The 22,631-nt window shown below is 37.4% G+C and overlaps 2 protein-coding genes across 4 annotated transcripts in view; one reads left to right on the top strand and one right to left on the bottom strand.

Moving 5' to 3' along the window:
- obsl1a (obscurin like cytoskeletal adaptor 1a) overlaps nt 1-3,328 on the top strand; it is a 40,266-nt gene extending 36,938 nt beyond the window's left edge. The window contains exons 23-24 of the mRNA XM_056459746.1: nt 53-319; nt 2,774-3,328. Of these exons, the coding sequence (XP_056315721.1) occupies nt 53-319; nt 2,774-3,045 (539 nt within the window). The 3' untranslated portion in view covers nt 3,046-3,328. The remainder of the gene's footprint in view (nt 1-52; nt 320-2,773) is intronic.
- A 676-nt stretch (nt 3,329-4,004) lies between these two features.
- Nucleotides 4,005-22,631, bottom strand: part of spega (striated muscle enriched protein kinase a) — a 67,551-nt gene continuing 48,924 nt past the window's right edge. For all 3 annotated transcript variants that reach the window (XM_056459742.1, XM_056459743.1, XM_056459744.1), the window contains 18 exons: nt 22,443-22,520; nt 22,178-22,350; nt 22,069-22,095; nt 21,829-21,981; nt 21,693-21,735; nt 16,077-16,145; nt 13,630-15,898; nt 13,337-13,441; nt 12,703-12,819; nt 12,443-12,610; nt 12,225-12,347; nt 11,876-12,040; nt 9,222-9,762; nt 8,829-9,068; nt 8,508-8,731; nt 8,334-8,409; nt 7,145-7,294; nt 4,005-5,369 (listed from right to left, as the gene is read on the bottom strand). In XM_056459742.1, the coding sequence (XP_056315717.1) occupies nt 5,141-5,369; nt 7,145-7,294; nt 8,334-8,409; nt 8,508-8,731; nt 8,829-9,068; nt 9,222-9,762; nt 11,876-12,040; nt 12,225-12,347; nt 12,443-12,610; nt 12,703-12,819; nt 13,337-13,441; nt 13,630-15,898; nt 16,077-16,145; nt 21,693-21,735; nt 21,829-21,981; nt 22,069-22,095; nt 22,178-22,350; nt 22,443-22,520 (4,950 nt within the window). In that variant the 3' untranslated portion in view covers nt 4,005-5,140. The remainder of the gene's footprint in view (nt 5,370-7,144; nt 7,295-8,333; nt 8,410-8,507; nt 8,732-8,828; nt 9,069-9,221; nt 9,763-11,875; nt 12,041-12,224; nt 12,348-12,442; nt 12,611-12,702; nt 12,820-13,336; nt 13,442-13,629; nt 15,899-16,076; nt 16,146-21,692; nt 21,736-21,828; nt 21,982-22,068; nt 22,096-22,177; nt 22,351-22,442; nt 22,521-22,631) is intronic.

Below are 22,631 nucleotides of genomic sequence, written 5' to 3'. Positions count from 1 at the left end.
AATGGTTATTTGAGCCAACCAAAAAATCCTTTCAATCTGTCTTTTTTTTCAGAGCTTCCTGTAAGCATTGTCCGTCCCCTGAGAGATCGTACAGCACTGGAAAAACACAGAGTTATTCTAGAATGCACTGTATCATCCCCAAATTGTGATGTCACCTGGTACAGAGAGAATGAAGAGCTGGAATCCACAGAACATATGGAAATAATACAAGAAGGCTGTTACCACAAACTTGTCATCCAGCAGGTGGCACTGGAGGATGAAGGAACTTATAGTATTGAGGTTGGGGAGCATACATCCACAGCCAAGCTGATGGTGGAAGGTGAGAGTTCTTTGCTCTGAAATTAGAATATAAGACCAATACAAAGAAAGCATATCCAAAAGAAATGCAAAATTTACTTTCATCAAAAAACATATCTTTGGAGCACTTAGCAGCAGTCTAGGTTTTAGCCCAGGCGAGATGCTTTGTACGCTGTCTGTTGTTCAAGAGTGGCTTGACAAAATTAATGTGACAGCTGAAACCCATGTTTTGCATACGTCTGTGCATAGTGGTTCTTGAAGCACTGACTCCAGCTGCAGGCCACTCTTTGTGAATCTCCCCCACATTTTTCAATGGGTTTTGTTTCACAATTCTCTCCAAGGTGTGGTTATCCCTATAGCTTGTACACATTTTTTCTATCACATCTTTTCCTTCCCTTCACCTCTCTATTAATGTGCTTGGACACAGCTCTGTAAACAACCAGCCTTTTTTGCAATGACATTTTGTGTCATGCCCTCCTTGTGCAAGGTGTCAATGGCCTTTTGGACAACTGTCAAATGACCTGTCTTGCCCATGATTAAGTAGCCTACAAAACTAGACTGAGACCATTTAAAGGCCTTTGCAGGTGTTTTTAGGTATCTTTAATACTGAACTTTTTCACAATATTCTAATTTTCTGAGATACTGAATTTGGGGTTTTCATTAGTTGTCATTAAAGACATCAAAATTAAAAGAAATAAACACTTTAAATATATCTGTCTGTGTGAAATTAATGTATACATTATTCAAGTTTCCCTTCTTGAATAGAATTAATGAAATAAATCAACTTTTTGAACATATTTGAATTATATGACCAGCACCTGTATATATCAAGTGCAACTTTGAATTGGCGTATAGGGAAAGTCACTCCTTAGCTATTAAATATTTGTGTCAAATATAAAAATTAACTAAATTGAACAATGAATAAACAGCAAATCCAAAAAGGTAGAAGAGAAAAAATGTTGAAAACTGCGAACGCAGTCGGCCTGAAGAATGAGCCTTTAAATCAAACATTAGACATTGTCAAACAAAAAAGCCTTTACATTAAATAAAGCAATTAAATAAAATCAATCAGCTTGCAAATCTGCAGGGCAAAAATATGCAAGCTGATAGAATTTTTTTGTATTTTTTTCTTGCAACTAACTGACCAACAAAAACCTAGTCGACCAAGCCTGTTCTGGGGTGCGTTTCCCAAATTAATATGTTTATATAATATTAATTATAACGTAAAACGCCCATAGTGATGCTTTAAACGTGGTGGAAACAACTTCTTTAGAGAAGAACCCCATAATTTCTTTGTGCGAATTATATTGTATAAAAGCACACGCATTAAAAGAAAATAATCCAATATTAGTTTTGGTAAAAACATGCACTCGTTTTCGATATTAATTGAAGTAGATGTGAATGGCACATATACTGTAGGGCCTATGTTTCGTTTACAAATATTATTGAGAACATTACATATTCTATTCTAAAACATGAAATCACTTACAAAAGCTAACATTATTCTCATCTCATATATAAATCATACACATAAATAAATAATAAGGCTATTTATTAAGACATTAAAATTTATATTTATTATTTTATTGCGAAATGAAAAAAAATCCTTCTTTAATAATATTAATAATATTTATGATGATGATGATATGGGCGACGCAGTGGCGCAGTAGGTAGTGCTGTCGCCTCACAGCAAGAAGGTCGCTGGTTCGAACCTCGGCTGGGTCAGTTGGCGTTTCTGTGTGTAGTTTGCATGTTCTCCCTGCGTTCGCGTGGGTTTCCTCCGGGTGCTCCTGTTTCCCCCACAGTCCAAAGACATGCGGTACAGGTGAATTGGGTAGGCTAAAATGTCTGTAGTGTGTGAGTGTGGATGTTTCCCAGAGATGGGTTGCAGCTGGAAGGGCATCTGCGGTGTAAAAACGTGCTGGATAAGTTGGTGGTTCATTTCACAGTGGCGACCCTGGATTAATAAAGGGACTAAGCCGAAAATGAATATATGAATGATAATGACAATATTGTTTATTTATTTATTATTTTTTTGAAAAGTCTACTTTAATGCTCTCTTTTAATAATTCAAGTTTAAATGTCAGAATGTTCTAAACGAATATGGCATAGGGGGGATAACTGGGAATAGAACACAGCCAGGAACTATGTTTTTAACTACAGCTCCAGACGTGTAGTTGCAAGCATACACGTTTTCGATGCAGTTTGCAAATGTTTGTTGGAATGACGGATTTGGGTAATGCCAAATTAAGGAACTATGTTTGTAACAACTGATCTTGGGACCTTAGCTGGCTTTTTGGAAATGCAGCCCTGGTCGACTATTAACTAGTGGACTATAAGTGGCCAGTACTAGTAATCAGCAAAGTCATTTTCATTTCTGGGTTAACTAACACTTTAATTCAGTTTGTAAAAACTAAAATAGATATGCATAATATTAAATACTATAGTTCAGACTTTCTTTTGTTTGACTTCACAGCCCAGTCTATCCTAGTGGTGAAGAATATAGAGGATGTGGAAGTGAGAGCTCCTGAAACAGCCTTCTTCCAGTGTGAGGTGTCGGTGGCCCTCATCAAGCCTCCTGTCTGGACTTTGAATGGGGAGACTCTGCAGTCAGGGCCTAATGTTCGAATAGATAACCAAGGGACTGTACACAAACTGACATTAAAAAAAACAAGCTCTGATATGAGTGGGACAGTCAAGTTTACCACAGGGAAAGCCAAGACTACTGCCATACTGACAGTGCTGTAGTAAATTATCACATACAAGATTATCACATACAGGTGGAGAACATGAAAGAGGGAATTACAATATAATTGGTGTGTGTGGTCATATCTAGAGTTCAACTGTATATAAGTTCAATGTATGAGCAATATCACACTCACAACAGTGCAATGTGGCTGTATATTGGCACTGGTGGGAGGCCTGCATTGGCTTGAGGCAATATACAGTCATATCGCACTGTTATGAGTGTGATATTGCGTTTATACAACAGTTTGAAGACATAATTGTGTCTATAAAAAAGAAAATCAAACACAGTCTCAAAGATTCTTTTGTGCGAGGAACTTCTTTCTTCTGCTATCATTCACATCTGCATCTGATGTCAGAACAACAGAAACCATTGCTAATTCTCCAACGTCACCTAAGAGCTAGTATTTGAATGATTTTCTAGCTTAATGTCTAAAAGGATGACAAAAAGGTGACTGTGCTCATATTTTAAGATTATAAGAATGAATGGCATGGAATGCCATCAGTCTACAGAGATTTCCCAGTATGGCAAACCCCGAAAAAGCCAAAGCAAACACAACTAGATTACTTTGGTATTCATACAGCACTACAACATACAAAAGAGAGCTCAACTTAGAATGTCACTTTTCTGTTTTGTAATTATTTGATCAGCTGTACTTTGAAAATTACACTGTTTTTCTCCTTTAAGGATTTATTATGTGGTGTCTGTCGCCATCTTGTGGGAGAACGTCAACCGTCACTCTCAAACTGTAGTGTATTGATGTGCTGTAACTTTAAGTTGGGCTGAGTAATACACAGAGTGAAGAGGCTGTACGCATCAGCCAATCAGATTCGAGAACCCAACAGAACTGTTATATAAATATATATATATTGTTCAATCAAATATATAAGTTCAACTGTGACACATTGAAAGAGATATAGACTGGCTACAACATACATTAGCTTCTTACTAGAGAGAGAGAGAGAGAGAGAGAGAGAGAGAGAGAGAGATTGAAACTTGATGGCTGTCAAAATTAAATATTCAGCTCAATGGAAGTGTATTAGAAATTGTCATTGTAAACTCAAGTTGGACAGTGAAAGTTTGGGGAAAGTGAAAGTATTAAAATAGAGGAATGTATCATTTTATTTGTATTTTTAATCAATGTTGGTAACAAAGTATGTAATGTCCTGTAAAAAATAAATAAATAAATAAATAAAAATGATTAAAAAGTAAATAAAAGTCAGATGTCCATCTGTTTAAGGAATTATGAAAAGGAAACGTTGACATGTTTTATTTGTAATTCTGTTGAAAAAAGAATGGAGAAAAGTCCCTCATCAAACACAAATGTTGTAAATGTTACAGTATTCATACCCAATTTTTACAAAAACAACATCAGAAAGTTTAGAATGAAATTGTATTAAATGGCATGCTAAACAGTATTATACAGATTCTAAATATATATAAAATCAAATGTAAACAAACATCTACCATATTAATAACAGTGACATAATATGCAGACAAAGAACTACTTTTGTTTTTACAGTTATTTATTTTATATATATATATATATAAATCAACTTTTAATTATCTAAACACAAAAGCATGACCCGTATTTAAACTTGAAATAAAGTTAAGTTAATAGTATTATAATTTTGGGATGCTGTATATTTAAAACACTGACAAATCAGCATTTTTCTCTGCAGTCAAGTTTGTGCATTTTCAGATTTCTCAGAAGAAAACAATTACATTTTTTGTCATTTTATTATTTTTGTGTTACTGTATTCTTCTTTATAGATGGGTAAATAACAGCTTCTGTGTTCAAAATGATGCATTACAAGTAACTGCACAAATGTGCACAAAAATAATGTAACTAGTATTAAAATCATCATCATCATCATTCTGCTAAAAACACTGTTCCAACGTTATTTTAATCCTTTATTGCTCTTAATGTAATGTCTGTCACCCTGGAACAACTGTTATCAACCATCAACTACTTTTTTCTTGAGAAAGTGTCAAGTCAAAAATAATTATATTATTAGTGTCAACAAGACTTTACAGACTTTTCCTACAGATATATAGAGTTGATGTCCCAAATTTATTGAAAGTCCTTATATTTGTTCACTGAGAGGTGTGCTTGGTAGGTGAGGCTGGAGATGATGGTCCGCCCTGGTAGACTCGAAGAATGACCTTATGTTTAGTAGCTGACTCTGCACATCTGCGCTGGTGCTCACCCATGAATTCTTTGAGCCGAGTGGTAGTAAAAGTCAAGGTCTGTCGACGCAGCTTTTTCAGATATGAGTCATGAAGCCATGAATGATTGAGGCAGTCCTTAATAGAAGGCCGGCACCTGAAGAAAAAGTACATGAAATCAATCAAATTATTGGGTTGAAAGTGTTAACATCATTACTCTTCGTAAATAAACAAATCAAAATTATACTATATAAATGTTCATTTCACTTTTATTTTTATATAGCTAAAATACATTAGAGCAAACTCTGTGCTTGAAATAACATAACAGTTTATTGCTTAACCCTCAGGGGTCTGAGGTGATTTTGGGGCCCCTGAGATGTTTTGACATGCCCTGACATTTGTGCTTATTTCAGCTACTTATTACATAGTACTGGCCAACATGTATTTTTGTAGTTTAGCACAAACTGTGCTACAATAATATGTGAAAAATAGTGATGAACATGATTGCGTTTTTCAGAAAAAAAAAATTAAGCGTGGTTAGTAAGTTTTTCAAAAAAGCACACTGAATGTGCCTGAACAAGACTTTTGAGTAACCAGTCTTGTAGGCTAGAATATTTACCTCCCAATTATGGGAAAATTATTCTATTCTCTCGTTTAAAGAAAACATTACAATGAATTACGGTTTGTTAAGATTGTTTTGAGTGGTCACTCAGCTGTATGCGTGAGTGACAATGGTCATGAATAATTCACACCTTGAGAGACAAAAGACACTCCCCCACTCACCCATCAAGGGCATTGTAAAGTAATGTCCATCTATAAAAGCTAGCCCAAACTTAATGCTTGTATGACCGTGTCCAGTTGAAGTCAGAATTATTAGCCCCCCTCCCCCATTCGATTTTTTCTTCTTTTTAAAATATTTCCCAAATTATGTTTGACAGAGCAAGGACATTTTCACAGTGTGTCTGATAATATTTTTCTTCTGGAGAACGTCTTATTTGTTTTATTTCGGCTACAATAAAAGCAGTTTTTAATTTTTTATGAACCATTTTGAGGTCAAAATTATTAGCCCCTTAAAGCTTTTTTTTTTCCACTGTCTACAGAACAAACCATTGTTATACCAGAACTCGCCTAATTACCCTATCCTGCCTAGTTAACCTAATTAACCTAGTTGAGCCTTAAAATGTCACTTTAGGCTGTATAGAAGTGTCTTGAACAATATATAGAACAATATTATTTACTGTCATCATGGCAAAGATAAAAGAAATCAGTTATTAGAAATCCACAGAAGTGTTGTTCAGCCACTAAAATATTCTGGTGAAAGATTGATGTGACTATTTTCAATTTCATAAGGGACCTTTTATAGCATCAATAATGTAGATTTTTATTTAGTTTAACAACAACAGCAAATAGCGCTATTCTTCCTAGCCTGCTTTACTGAGGTGAAGTTGCTTTTATATTCACATCACATTGGTTCATTTTTGAACAATGACAATCTGTGATGCGACCCCTATATTGTTTACCATACTACTTTGAATATTCGGTCTGAAATAGCATGTAAGTATGGCTTTGTAATACGTGCAATTCCTGCACGTCGCTTTAGAACAGCATGTGAGAGAGAGTTGTCTGCTGTCATCTTTAAGGTGCGCGCGTTCGTGTTTCAGGAGGCATGGCTTTGGACGGCAGTGGAGGGACTGTGTTTCAAAGATATTATGCAAACCGCTCAGCATTGTGGCAGATCACCTACTGCACCTTTAATTAATACTGAATGTTTGTCATTACTACTTGAAGTTAGAATGAAGAATAAAACAACATGCTGATGTACAACTGTAGCGATTTATCAGTATTTTCTTGCATCAGGTTCACACATATACTCTGTACTATGACTGCTTATTGTTATGGCAAATTGACCTACACAATATAATTGATCCTTACCATGGATAGCCATTCAATATCTTCTTCAAAAAAGTGGAGGCACTTTGGGACACCTTTGGGTAGAGCTTAGTTGAGTCAAACTTCGCTTCATGGATTTTGGCTTCTGTCAGTTGTGGGTCTTTTTCTTCGAAAGGATGTCTTCCGCTGAGCCTATAGTATAAACCAGTGAAAATACAATGTAAGAATATTATGGTTTGAAGGAAACGTGTTAAATGTTTGTCTGGCAAGAATGTGTATGTTGCTCTATTACACAATTAAAATTAAAAACAACCAATGGCTACCAAAGTGACATGTTTGTACTGCCTGTCTAATCTCCAGGAATGCTCCCAAAAAAGAAAGAAAGAAAAAAGCTTAAACGTAGACACTTTTAAATTCATCTAGCAGCACTGATACTGTCATCCCTGTCAATGTGCCATATTTGAAATATGTATGTGTGCTTATTTTGTCAGCATCACAGCTGTGCTGGAACCCATCTTTGTGAAGCAAAAGAAAGATAAAAATGCTAGCCTTTCTGTCAGGATGCCGTAAAGCATTTCAGATGAGGTTGGGGTCAGGTTATTGGGTTAAATTTATGGTTAGGTTAGAATTATTGAAGAGGTTAGGTTGTCACACTATAAAATGACAGATTCTTGCATAAAAATGCTCATTGTCATTTAGGAATCACCACAACTAGTTAAACCAATTGTACTGTAATCATGAAGCATGAACCAGACATTAAGCAGTTAAGCCAGTTCTATTCAGAGCAGCCTCTGCTATGCAGTGCTCACTTTTCACAATTCAGTCAATAACCTATAAATAAAATCTAGTTTTGCCCAGCATTTCTCTTGTGCAGTGAGCTGTTGGTTAGTGTGATTTCACCAAGTAAAGCATGTTCCTGGATCAATATCTACAGTTAAAAGGGTTTTTAGCATGATTCTGGTTGATCCTGGTACAACATTCCAATTAGATAATCAGATTTAAGGCATACGTTTTACAGTTTATGTTAGGTTTAGGTTTACAGTTAGGGTTATGTGCTTTTACACCATTATTATCCAACAATTAACACCCTGTAATTTTTGGAATAATTGGCAGTTAGGGTTAGGTTTAGTGGTGGGAATTTGGTATATGGATTACATTTTGAACAGGAATTATGTTCTAGAATCAACATAACCTGTCCTGTTGTGTTTAATTTTATATAGGATAAACTAACATAATATAAGATAGAACTCCCAAGCTCCAGATGTCTGCTGGGGGTCCTACTAGATCTCCTTTCAGCATTTCAGGAGCTTGAAAAAGGACAGAAAAAAAACATTAACACCTGCATGGCATGAATATGTTTTAAATAATTTTGTAGAAAAACATTATAGAAATTGTACGTGCATACCCATGTATTCCAGAGTTCCAAAATATCTGCTGCATTGTTGCAGGGACAGAGGGTTAAACCTTTGAGCACTGCCAAAATCTATTATCTTAATTACATTGAGGTTGGTGACCATGATGTTGTCTGGTTTAATGTCCAGATGAAGAATTTTGCAGTTGTGGAGATATTCCAAACCTTGAAGGATCTGGACAATTAAACCCACTACGTCATCTTCAGAATAACAGAATCTGCAAGAGAAATTAAAATGAATCTAAAGACAGTTCACAGTTCAGCTAACACAGTCTCTAAGTTCTTGACCACACACCAAGAAAGGCCCATACACACCTGTCAATGAGACTATGGAGGATTTCCTTGCCTGAGCAATATTCTGTTATGAGTACAAGGTAGCGTGGTGTGATATAGGCTTCATGTAGGGCCATGATTCTTTCACATCGAAGGGACTTCAGAATCTCATATTCCTTCACAATAGTTTGCTTGGTCTGCTGATCATAGGGTATTATCTTTGCAATAAACATCTTGCCTGTTGCATTTTCTCTGCAATCTCGTATGACTCCAAAACGACCCCTGTAAAAATAGAAATTTTGAATTTTGATGGAGTTGTGTTGAAGTGCTTGTAGTTTTGTGTAACTGTTTAAAGAATAGATAGCAGTTTTGTAGCTGTATATGTGAATGATGGAGCCTTTTTAGTAAATAAATTAGATTATTTTGATTTCTCACCTAGCTTTCTCATCCAAGAAGCTATATGGTTTCTGGGGAACTCCTTGCCTCAAAGTAGTCTCAGATTTGGTGGAGGATACCACTTGTCCAGTTGGTGTCTCTGGTGTGGGTGAGCTTGCTCCTTCTCCTATAGGACTTATACTGCTGACCACAATCACAGAAGGAGAGACGGGAGTGGGAGCATGTGAGGAAGTAGCAGGAACATATGTAGGGACTGGAGAAATTGATCTGCCTATTGAGGGTGGAGCTGTGTATGACCTTGGAGATACCGTCTGGGTTTGGGTAATAGGAGGCATCGCATTGACAGTGCTTGCTGGCTTGGGCAGATCAAAAGGAGTGGACATCTTTGGGGAGGAGTACACCTCTAAGAAAGTATTTGAGACATCAGCAGACTTTGCAGGAATAGGACTAATAGACTGACTGAACACACTTGGCTGTGATAATGAAAAAGCAGATGTAGCCACAGCAGCCGTCACAACAGGAAAAGAAGCCGGGGAGTGTGTCTTCATTTTAGCAGGCTGATGTAGTGGTGTCACTAATCCTAACACACAGTAGGTAGAATTATGTCAACATACTGTAGGCTCATGCTGAAAATGTAGCCCTATATACATTTCTGGAGATTGTGAATTATGTAGCCAGAAGTACGTATGGCTGCATTTCGGCTTTATAATAATGCTACACTGTAAAAAATGATTCTGCATTTTCATTTTTTCAACATAATTTTGTAAGTTGAAACAACGAAGTTGGTAATTCAATTTAACCTGGTAAATTTTGACTGTCTCAACTAGTCTGTAATAGAGTGTTTGTTGACTCAACTTAAAAACATATGCTAAACTAACGTCAGGTACAGCAGGTGGCGGAATATGGACATATATGGAATATTGCCAACTGCCAGTTAAACACCAGAAGAAGTCAAACACATGGGATATTTTTCACCAGATTTTTAAATAGTTCAATCATCACGTTTGGTAAGTAATGCTTCTTCAAATTTGTTTTATAACACATATAAACTGATTGCCAATGTATTGACAGTATAAGTGTTTCTAGAGCAGATTAGACCTTTGCTAAGACATGTGGAGTTTGGCCAGATTCATAAAGCTTAGTAAAGTTTGTTTTAGGTCTGAATTTGCAATGTCTCAATATGTGTATAGAAATAGTTATTTTCTAGTCTCCTGACTTATCTACTACATGTATTTTTATATAGATTTAAATAGATCTCCCATTTATATACAGTAAAAGATATTTTGGAAAAATATTAACAGTAATTAATTTAAATGTACTTCTCATTTTAAAGGTTGTTCCCAGAGAGCAGACTGACTTATTAAAGGTGAGATTTTACCAACATTTCCATTCATAAATATACAGCAGTCAAATATTTAAGAACGAATATTTACAATAATTTACCCAAATGGGATTTTCTCATTCTTAATGTTGCAGTACATTCCCAGAGGGCAGGTTGACTTACAACAGGTGAATGTAATTAAACACATCTTTTTTTCATATGTGTACAATAGATTCATCTTTAAGAAAAATATTTATGAAAACTCCCATAAATGACATTTTCTCATTCTAAAGGTTGCAGCACATTCCCAGAGAAAGACTGGGACATATAATTACTTTAAGCAGTGTGGGGCATTTGGTGTCGATAAATTAAGTGGAGCTGCAAGTTTCACTGCAACCAGTGAACAAATTGTCATAAGACATTAAAAGCTGAAGCAATGCCATCACGCAAAAATTGATTTGTAAGTAAATAAGATGTGGTGTACATGTTGTGTTTATGTCTTTCAGCTTTAGTGTTTTAGATTTTGTGATGTAAAGAAAAAAATGTAAAGACTTTATTGTTTGGCATTTTTATTCAGCACACAGATTCTGAAAAAGAGCTGAGCAGAGGGATGACTCCTGAAAAATCATAAACTGTTGATGAACATTGGAGCAGATATCTGCAGTGCAAGAGTACACTCTTGTGTAAAAACACATTGAAATAAAGATGTTGAGATCAGATTTTATAATATTCTAAATTCTGGTGTAATTTTTTTCCAAGAGCCTGTGTTAGCTGCGTATTTTAGAGTTTTCCAGTTTTTTTTTTCTTCCTCTTGAGATTACTTTTACTTTACCTAGTAAAAATTACTTTAGAAGAAAAAATACTTTGTAAAGACAATACTGTTGTAAGTGCATTGTGTGTAATTGCTAAATTGGGAGTAAAGACATTTAATAAAATGTGTAATGTATAAAAACGAAACATTTAAAGTTTTTGAAAACACTATTGGTTGGGTTTAGGGATGGAGGATGATGGGTCAGTTGATCGGTCAGTCTGTCAGTCATTCAGTCAGTCAAACAGTCAGTCAACAGTGGCCTCTGGTGGATTTACACAAGAACAGCAGGCACCAATGACACTCAAGAAAAATTTGAGCTCTCCAAAAGTGCACAGCCGCCTCTGGCTGATTCACGAAAACAAAAACTGCAAAAACATGTAGCCCCTGGAAAGTATTTGGCGTTTTCCAGAAATGAATATAGAGGTACTTTTTCAGAATGAGCCTAGGTTGAATTACGTACACAGGTATTTAAAGTCTTATAACTAAAGGTAATATTAACAGTAGAATAACAAAATCTTAAATAGAAAGTTTGTAAGTACAACTGAACTCCATGCTCAATACCTTCAGTGTTAATGCTCACTCCCTCTGATTCATTACTGTAAGGGCTTTGGCCAGCTTTATTTACACATGCCACACGGAATCGGATGGTAGAACCAGATGGAAGTTCAGAGGAATTGAAAAAACAATCAGTAACTCCTGTGGCTTCAGTCAACCACTTATCATCACCTAAAGATAATACAAAGTGTTAAGTGACTGCTTATAGTGAATGACACTGAGAACCATTTGAAATATATATTAATGAACATATTTAATACAAAGAGCTATTATTTTAATCCTGCTGATTTTGTTAGTAACACACGTCATAATGAAACTTAGTTAATTAGCTCTGTGTATGCAAGATATTTCTTACCATCAAATTTTCTTTCAATTGTGTATGTGCAAGGAACTTTGTTGTCTGATGGTTTCCATTGCACCAGTGCAGTGTTATTGTATATTTGCCGAATCTCCGGGGTTCCTGGACAATTTGGAATACCTTAAAGTGTGATAATAACACAACAAGAAAATTATCTTTTTTTGATAATTTGGCATTAATTTTATACTGAATATTAAGCATTTTGCAGTGCTTACAGGCCAAGGTGAGTATACAGGAAGTAGTTACAGAGGCCAGGTTATTAGTAGCTACACATTCATAGATTCCAGCATCCTTCTTAGAGATATTCATAATCATCAAAAGTTGCCTTCCATCTGGGCAGGCCTCTAAGTTCATACCATCACATATCTTCAATGGTTTCTTATCTATAAACACAGGAGAAAAGTGTTAGCAAAATAGACATGTAGTACAAATTTGATATTTAAAAGAAATTGAAAAATAATAGGGAAGAAAACACCTTTCAGCCATGATATTTTTGGCTCTGGGCTACCAGCCGGAAGACAGCTAAGCGTAACTGGATTTCCTTCAAGAAGAACATGGTCCTTTAATGCAATATGGAAAACTGGCGGGAAATCTAAAAAAAGAAAATAATAAATAAGGTTATTTGGAGAAGGTTTTGGAATAACCACATCAGAAGTTGTTCCATCCCAAAGAGGGAAGAAATCACTTTCCCGAACTCTCACATTCAATCTGCCCAGTTGGTGGAATGAACTCCCTAACTACATCAGAACAGCAGAGTCACTTGCAGTCTTCAAGAAACGACTAAAAACGCAACTGTTTAGTCTCCACTTTCCTTCCTAATCTGCAACTGCCTCTCTGGCTATACCACTAACTGTGCCCTCTCTCTCTCTCTCTCTCTCTCAAAAAAAATAAAAATAAAAAAATAAAATTTTTTACTAATGCTTTGCTTCTTAGACTTTACACACCTGAAACTTGTCTATAGCACTTGTTCACTGCTGCTCTTATAGTTGTGAATTGCTTCCTTGTCCTCATTTGTAAGTCGCTTTGGATAAAAGCGTCTGCTAAATGACTAAATGTAAATGTAATGTAAATGTAGAAGCAGAATCAACACAATGCGAATTTAGTTTTACCTTCCTTTGGAGTTGAAGGTGCTCTTGATTTAGATGGTGTCCTGTCTCTCTTACTTCTGGCCAAACCCCACCTGTCCCACCTAGACCTGATTTCAGTTTCAGGAGCTGTCAACAAAGAAACACTTAAATGCACTGTGTCTTCATTTATTTTGATACATTTTGTTTCATGGTTTAACTTGTAAAGTTACAGTATCTAACTATCACAGTTAGTAACATTTTACTTAGTAAGTGTTGGAAAAATTTTGAATGACAAAACATAAAATGTATTATATAATCCATACTTTTATACATACTTTTTGATGGCTCTATAGACTGTGCACTAGAAGAGGAATTAAGTGTCTCTTTAGATGATAAAGTAGTGGTTTGCAAGGGAAGCTGGTTCTCTGGAATGTCCATTTTCTTGTGAATGAGCCCATCAGACTGGGAACGATGATGACGGGAGAATAAAGGAGTTTTCTCTCCTTCATTTTTTGTCTCCTCTCCCTCAGACTGACTTTGTTTTCTTAATGAAAATCCTGATACCTTTGACTCAAACTTTTTCCGCAATGCCAGAACTGGTGAATCATTTATTTTCTTCATATCTTGCTTCTCAACGTTTGGAGCTTCTGCATCAATGTGGGGTTTAGTTTCCTTATCCTTTCTGTCTTTTGACCTACTATGCACTCTATCAAATATTCCTGAAACATTAGATTCAAATTTACGTCGCACTGCAAGGACAGGTGATTCAGCAATCTTTTTAATATCTTTCTCAAGATTTTCTTTGTTTGTTTCAAAGTTTTCTTTTTTCTCTAGAGACTTGCTACGTCCCATAGCCCAGGTAAGTTGTCGTTTGTTAGCTACAGAATCTGAGATCTCCTCTTTCTCTTTTTTATGAGTAGGTTGCAATCTCCTTGCACGCATAGAGAACCTTCCAATAAATCCAAGCCCAAATTCTTTATCCACCTCCCTGAGGTCTTGGACAGACTTGGATTTTTCCTTTAATCCTCTAGGTCCAAACTCCAGTGGGGAACCTACAGGACCAGGTCGATAGACCTCTTCATCTGATTTCCGTGGGGGTACCGGTGAGCTTTCTTCAGACTTTGTCCTTGTCAATCGTTTTAGACCATGTGCCAAAGATGATTCCCTTTTCTTAAATCTAGCTTCAAAAATTTCCTCTGAATCAATATTTTTGATATCACTTCTAAGATTTGGCTGGTGTGCAGAAGAAGCAGAAGCAAAAACACCTGGTTGCCCAATGGTAGGTTGAATATTGGGCTGGGAGATTTTCAAAATAGGTGTTGGTAATGGTGTGACAGATGATGTCTTTTTACCATTTGCCTTTAATTTACTGCAATAATTTGATGATATATCATGTGGGAGTATATCAAGAGGAGATTCAGAACTTTTATCAATATTTTCTGGAACACTGTCTTGTTCCTTTATCTCTTCTATCATCATTTCAGTGTCTTCTAATATAAATGCAGACTGAGAGCTATTCATAATCAAGACATCACTAATAACCTCTTCCTTAGATGCCTGTTTATTTTCTAAAACTGGAGTTGGTGGCTTTGAAGAGATTTCTCTTGGAAACACAGGTGGTAGGTTAGCCTTGAATTCATCCATGATGGTCGATTTAATTTTCACCGCATTATGATCCCCAGCAGAAGTTGAGGGAATCTCAAGTGGGGCTCCAGATCTCCTATGAAGAGAAATTGATTCTGAGTTTCCCTCTCTTAAAGAAGACCTCTTTCTGAATGCAGGTTTTTGGCAAGTTTCTTCAGAGCTGTCATTGTAAAATGTCCCAGGATCTCCTGAAGCACTCAACCTTCCATGTCTGAAGTTACGATCCAAAGAGGAAGTTCTCCTCTCATCCTCTACACCCAGTGTCTCAAGTAGGGGACCACGAAGACCACTCATATTCTTGTTAACAGTGCCTCCTTTTAGCAACCTCTGCCTCATAAGATCCAGTTTTAAAGCATAATCTTCCTTGCTCAGTTTGGCTGTCTTTGGACTACTGCTCCTGTGTGGAAGCTCCATGGAAACTGCCTTTTTCATGTGTTTTTGGCTATCCTCTGCAGTATCCTTTATATTACCATCTTCAGGTGTTATTTGCAGAAGAAGTGCACTATCAGCAGAACTCCCTCTTCGCATTAACCCTCTTCTGGTCTTGCTTGCAACCTGATCAACTTCTACACTGGAACCTCTTTGCAAGGAGTTATCAGTCCTTTTTGGAATTTTCAGGTAGTCTTCATTCTTCTTTTCATCTGTCATTTGTGATTCTGTGATGTCATCAAGTTGATTCATGCTTTTTTTGTAGGATTCATTGGATCCTCTAATGACATGATCATCATCCTCATGGATCTCAGTCAAAGACATCCTGGAACCAGAGAACATCATTGTGTGCGGCATAGGGATGAAAGGAAGTTCATCAATGTCCTCATCTGAGTCCGATGAAGATGATGGAGGTGAAGAGCCATCTTTAAGGTTTCTAGGCACAGCAAGAGACACATGGCTAGAAGAGTCATCCAGCAGTTCTGATATGGATCTCATAACCATTTTAGACCCATATCTAATGAGCGAACACTGAAATAGACAAAATAAACACATTTTATTAGTAATCAATGTTCTTTTATTTATTTTTATTAATATTTAATATGGCTGTTCATTCCGCTTTGGCGACCCCAGATTAATAAGGGACTAAGCCAAAAAGAAAATGAATGAATGAATGAATAACATTTATTTTATTTAATAAATGGTTTACCTGCCATTTCCGTCTGGCTAGCACTTGCTTATGCAGAGTTGTGTTGATGGACTTCCCCCTTGTAAATGACTGAAGTGGAAAAAAAAAGTATGAATATTGTGCTGTAAAACAAACATTTCCGTGCACATATTTGTGTTGTGTTTCACTGAAGCCATACTGTGTATTTTGCACATGTAGATAGATAAAAAAAGAAAGCAAAGATATGAACTAAATGGTGCTGTATGTAAGGTTTTGACTCTTCTAAAGCATAAAAATACTATAATATGTTTGCAGATATTTAAGAAACATGCTAAGTAAACATTCTTGTTTCTCGGAAAACAATGCTGAAGTCAGATATTCTGCTTTGAAAATGTCTGTTACGTGCTGAAACGCTGTCTTTGTTTTGGTTCTTTTAACCCGCCCAATGCCAGTTTAGCCAATTATATTTCAGCACCCTGGGTTTCCTTGTTGGAAAACTGCGACTTTCATTCGTTCATTAAGGCCCAATCCCAATTCTACCCCTTAGCCCTTCCCCTTACCCCTCATTTTGCGCATGCACACCAAGGGGTAGGGGTGTCCCAATTCTCTTTAGCTTGAAGGCGTAGGGCTAAGTGGAAGGGATGAATAGACCTTCAAACAAAGATTTTTTAGAACCACACTCGAAACCAAGGGGTAAGAAAATTTCCCAGAATACACCTGCCACAGCTGCAGCATTGCTGAACCCGGAAGTAAGGAGATCCACAAATTAGTGTTTTTTTGTCATTATTACAAATTTTTACCACAAACAAACAAACACATGTTTTAATATATTCATAACCGCGTTCATGTTTTACCGTCATGCTTTTAAAAAAATGCTAAAAAAACAGCTACATTTCACGATCTATAATCCCTAATAATAACTCCTGTACATCAGTAAAATAGAATTGGGATTGGGCCTAAGAAAGGCTCTCAAAGCGTGACCGAAATGCGACCCGAAGAATCAGAATGCAAAATCCGAAACGAGACATACATACATTGTAAACCTATGTCCTAACAACACGAAATTTGCAGTGATAAGCAATTTGGCTGTTTGCACCAGACAAATATGACAGAAATGTAAATGCAGCCATTCAGAAGCACAGAATATGCATTCACTCATGAAATGGTAAGGTTCATAATCTAATTAATACGTATTAAACCTCTTTAACATTATTAAATGTAGATGCTGAATCACTGATAAGTGTTGGTTTGTCACAGTTCTAAAGTTCAATTTCAAACGGTTTTATTTTCAAGACCTGAGGTAAACTATCTACTGCTGCTTTCAGTAGTATGGCAATAAATGTCATCTAAAATGTCATTCAAACTCACATTATAAGCATTTAACACTGAATAAAGCACATGAGGTGTATCTGAGGTGATCATTGTCAGTTTTCTGTTGTTCAGCTGCAAGAAATAGAAGCCGTTTCTAATATATCAATTCGAGCAGTTGGTTAGAACAAAAACTCATTTTATATGGAAGATATTTCTTCTATCGCATGCCGTTGCTTTTATATAGAACACTGTTTAAATATCGTGTATCGTTAGACTCGCTCCTGTTGGTCCTAAATCTGGCAACTGGTGCTTGTGTTTGTTTTGATCCAGGAATGCAATACCTAGTTTAACCACTGGGTATCAGACTTACATACTGCACCTTTAAGGGCCCTGTCATACACCCGGCGCAATAAGGCATAAGTCGTGTTCGCCCCGACGTGTTGCTATTTTCAGACCAGCGCAACTCTAATTTTCCCATTTTCTGCCACGTTGTTTAAATAGCAAATTAATCTGTGCCACTTTGTGGACTAGAAGTCCTCTAGTCTAGAAAAGAGGTGTGTTAAGGCGCATTGTTGGTGGGCTGCTATTTTGAGGAATTAAAATAGACTGTGCAATAGACCAGCTGAAAGCAGGTCTAAAGTCCAGCGGGGAGTGCATTAGTTGTGCGCCTCGCTTAAACATTGCTTAAAACATGCAGGATGTACAACAATACGCAAGTATCTTTACAAATAAAAAAGAATAAAAGGATTAAAATACTACAAAAAATATTATTTACTACATAAATATAAAGACCACTGCCTTCATGCCTTCTTTATCTTGGAGGGCTTTTTTTAGTTTATTCACAACAATTTCCTTTTGTATAATGTTATTATTAGTATTATTTATTATATGCGTATTTATATTTGTTTTAATAAAAACAAGCTTAGATTAGTCCACCTGTTGGATTTTGGACCATATGGGGCATATTTTCTGGAAATTAGAACTGAATTTAGTTTTAAAACAAATCTTTGAGCTTAACAAACAAAATAAATGGCGATGCAGTGGCACAGTAGGTAGTGCTGTTGCCTCAAAGCAAGAAGGTCGCTGGTTCGAGCCTCGGCTCAGTTGGTGTTTCTGTGTGGAGTTTGCATGTTCTCCCTGCATTCGTGTGGTTTCCTCTGGGTGCTCAGGTTTCCCCCACAGTCCAAAGACATGCGGTACAGGTGAATTGGGTAGGCTAAATTGTCCGTAGTGTATGAGTGTATGTGTAAATGAGTGTGTGTGGATGTTTCCCAGAGATGGGTTGCGGCTGGAAGGTCATCCACTGTGTAAAAACGTGCTGGATAAGTTGGCGGTTAATTCTGCTGTGGTGACTCCGGGTTAATAAAGGGACTAAGCTGAAAAGAAAATGAATGAATGAAACAAAATAAATATGTAGGCTAAAGGATGTCTTCTTGAAGTGCGTACAACACGTTTCCTTATCCACTAAGGAGAGAAAGAGAAGGTAAAGGCAGATTGGAGGAGGCTCATTCTTTTTATTTTTTCTGAGTATTCATCTTAAATGTATAGGACAGTAGAGATTATTGACAGAAAAACAGAGAGAGGGGAAGGATCGGCATAGGACCACAAGGCGGGAATCAACCTTGGGTCACCGTGAGCACCAGAGTGCATGTGTCTATGCACTAACCACTACACCACTGGCATCAACAGGAGGCTCATTCTTTATCCTTACACTGCAGATGGTCTGTTTAACTGTTTTCTTGCCAGTAAAGCGAACAGATTTTACACTTACAAACTTCACCATGTACATAGCAAATGCGCCATGGATCACCGCAACTGACTATTAAAGGGAAAGGGAGATGAGACTCTGATTAGTTTATTTTCAAAACACACCCATTACTCATTAAGAGAATAAGCACCCATAACTCAATAAGAGAATAAGCAAGATTCAGACACGCCCTGATTGCTTTTGTGCCCTGCGCTTTAGACTTTGCGCCTAGATTGTTTGCGCCACTCTGCGCCACTCTGCTCCACGCTAACATCATGTCTAGACAGACTATGCCCTCTGACATCCAGACCAACCCGAGCCAGTCCTCCTGCACCCTGGCTCTCTGATGTTCTCCGTGAGCATCGCTCAAAACTTCGGGCTGCTGAGAGAAGCTGGCGAAAAACAAAAAATCCTGAACAGCTCATAACATACCAAACTCTTCTGTCTTCTTTCTCGACTGAGGTTACTTCTGCAAAGCAGACATACTTCCGTCAGAAAGTCAACAGTGCCACCAATCCTCGCTTGCTTTTTAAAACATTTTCATCCCTCCTTCACCCTCCTCCTCCACCCGCATCCTCCACACTCACTACTGATGACTTTGCTACATTCTTTTATACCAAAACTGCAAAAATCAGTGCTCAATTTGCTGCACCTACAACAAACACGCAAGATACACCACCAACACCACACACGCTCACCTCTTTCTCCCAGCTCTCTGAGTCTGAGGTGTCCAATCTCGTGCTATCAAGCCATGCAACCACCTGTCCGCTAGATCCCATTCCCTCTCATCTCCTGCAAGCCATTTCTCCTGCAGTCATACCAACACTGACTCACATAATTAACACATCTCTTGACTCTGGTCTATTCCCTACTTCATTTAAGCAGGCTAGGGTAACCCCTCTGCTAAAGAAACCCAACCTGGATCAAACGCTACTTGAAAACTACCGACCGGTATCCCTGCTTCCATTCATGGCCAAGATTTTGGAGAAAGTAGTGTTCAATCAAGTCCTAGACTTTCTTACTCAAAACAACCTCATGGACAACAAGCAATCTGGCTTTAAGAAAGGCCACTCAACTGAGACTGCCCTGCTCTCGGTCGTGGAGGACCTCAGACTGGCTAAAGCAGAGTCTAAATCATCTGTCCTCATCTTGCTGGATTTATCAGCTGCTTTTGACACTGTAAACCACCAGATCCTGCTATCTACGCTTGAGTCACTGGGCGTCACAGGCACTGTTATTCAATGGTTCAGTTCCTACCTCTCGGACAGGTCATTCAGGGTGTCGTGGAGGGGAGAGGTGTCCAACCTACAGCATCTATACACTGGGGTACCTCAGGGCTCTGTGCTTGGACCACTTCTCTTCTCTATCTACACGGCATCTTTAGGAACAGTCATCCAGAAACATGGTTTTTCCTACCACTGCTATGCTGATGACACCCAGCTATACCTCTCTTTCCACCCTGATGATCCCTCGGTTCCAGCTCGCATTTCAGCCTGCCTGTCAGACATTTCACTCTGGATGCAAGATCATCATCTCCAGCTTAACCTCATGAAAACGGAAATGCTTGAAGTCTCTGCCAACCCGACCCTTCACCATAACTTTTCAATCCAGATGGATGGAGCAACCATCACTGTATCCAAAATGGTAAAAAGCCTTGGAGTTACGATTGATGACCAACTGAACTTCTCTGACCACATTTCTAGAACTGCCCGATCTTGCAGATTCGCACTCTACAACATCAGAAAGGTCCGACCCTTCCTATCTGAACATACAGCTCAACTCATTGTTCAAGCTCTTGTCCTCTCCAAACTGGACTATTGCAACTCTCTGCTAGCCGGGCTACCAGCTAGTTCTATCAAACCTCTTCAGCTGCTTCAGAACGCAGCAGCACGAGTGGTCTTTGATGAACCCAAAAGAGCACATGTCACTCCGCTACTCACCCGTTTGCACTGGCTTCCAGTTGCTGCCCGCATCAAATTCAAAGCTCTGATGTTTGCTTACAAAGTGACCTCTAGCTGTGCTCCTTCGTATCTGCTCTCACTTCTGCAGATATATGTGCCCTCCAGAAACTTGCGTTCTGTGAATGAACGTCGCCTCGTTGTTCCATCCCAAAGAGGGAAGAAATCACTTTCCCGAACTCTCACATTCAATCTGCCCAGTTGGTGGAATGAACTCCCTAACTACATCAGAACAGCCGAGTCACTTGCTGTCTTCAAGAAACGACTAAAAACGCAACTGTTTAGTCTCCACTTTTCCTCCTAATCTGCAATTGCCTCTCTGGCTATACCACTAACTGAGCCCTCTTTCTCTCTCTCTCTCTCTCTATTAAAAAAAAAAAAAAAAAAAAAAAATTTCTACTAATGTTTTGCTTCTTAGACTTTCACACGCCTGAAACTTGTCTATAGCGCTTGTTCACTGCTGCTCTTATAGTTGTGTAAATTGCTTCCTTGTCCTCATTTGTAAGTCGCTTTGGATAAAAGCGTCTGCTAAATGACTAAATGTAAATGTAAATGTAAAGTAGAGCTAAGTGTGTGTGAATATTTGTGAATATGTTACTGTTTTAAACATTATAAACAGCCTGTATGTTTATTTTATTGTACCTTGAACCATGGATGAAGAAGACACTCAGTGGCATCGGGTCTCCTGTACAAATGTTTGATCATAATTTAAGACTCGATGACAATCAATCGAATTGACAGTCAGTACCTCAAAGAATATGCCACGATAAACACTTACAATTTGTTTGAAACAAGAACCTTAATAATGAATCCTTTTGCTTCTCTGCAAAGATCTTTGAACATGCTTTCTTCAAATGCAACATTATAGCTCCTGATGTTCAGCAGAGTGTCACGGTCATTTTCCCCAGCAAATGGAGAGACTCCAGTAAGGCTGTAAATTGAACACATTATAAAGTCATGGTAAATTCATTTAAATTTAGCACTTATTTAAATGTGCTAGTGGACATTATAAACATACCATAAATAAGTTATGACACCAACTGGCCTGTGAAGAGAAAGATAGTTTTAGAAAATACAGAGAATGAAACACTATTTATAAAATGGTAGTTAAATGTATGCTCTATTACCAAATGTCTGTAGATTTAGAGATGGGGGACTGGTTTACAATCTCTGGAGCAATAAATTCTGGTGTACCATATTTGCAGTACAGTTCTTCATTTGGTTTGACTTTCAGAGCATTACCGAAATCACAAATACGAATTTGATCACTTTTTTGGTCTGCCATTAAGATGTTTTCAGGCTGAAATACACACACTTTTTAATTACTTGTTTCTGAAATGTCAAAAACAGTAATTTGTATTGATTTTGTAAATCAGTTAGTTCATGACTGACCTTTAAATCAAGGTGAATTATGTTATTCTGGTGAAGATACTCAATTCCCTCAAGTAGCTGCCGTATAATAGACTGAACCTGCACATACAATTAAGTAAATTATTTTAATTAGCCTGTAGATCACTGACTTTGTTTAAACAACACGCAGAAATAATGAATTCTAACTTGATACACAGTTTAAACACCAAC

Source organism: Danio aesculapii, chromosome 6 (assembly GCF_903798145.1).
Source record: "Danio aesculapii chromosome 6, fDanAes4.1, whole genome shotgun sequence".
In the NCBI taxonomy this organism is placed as follows: domain Eukaryota; kingdom Metazoa; phylum Chordata; class Actinopteri; order Cypriniformes; family Danionidae; genus Danio; species Danio aesculapii.
Note: the sequence above shows the minus strand (reverse complement) of the source record. Positions and strands in the feature narration are given on the sequence as shown.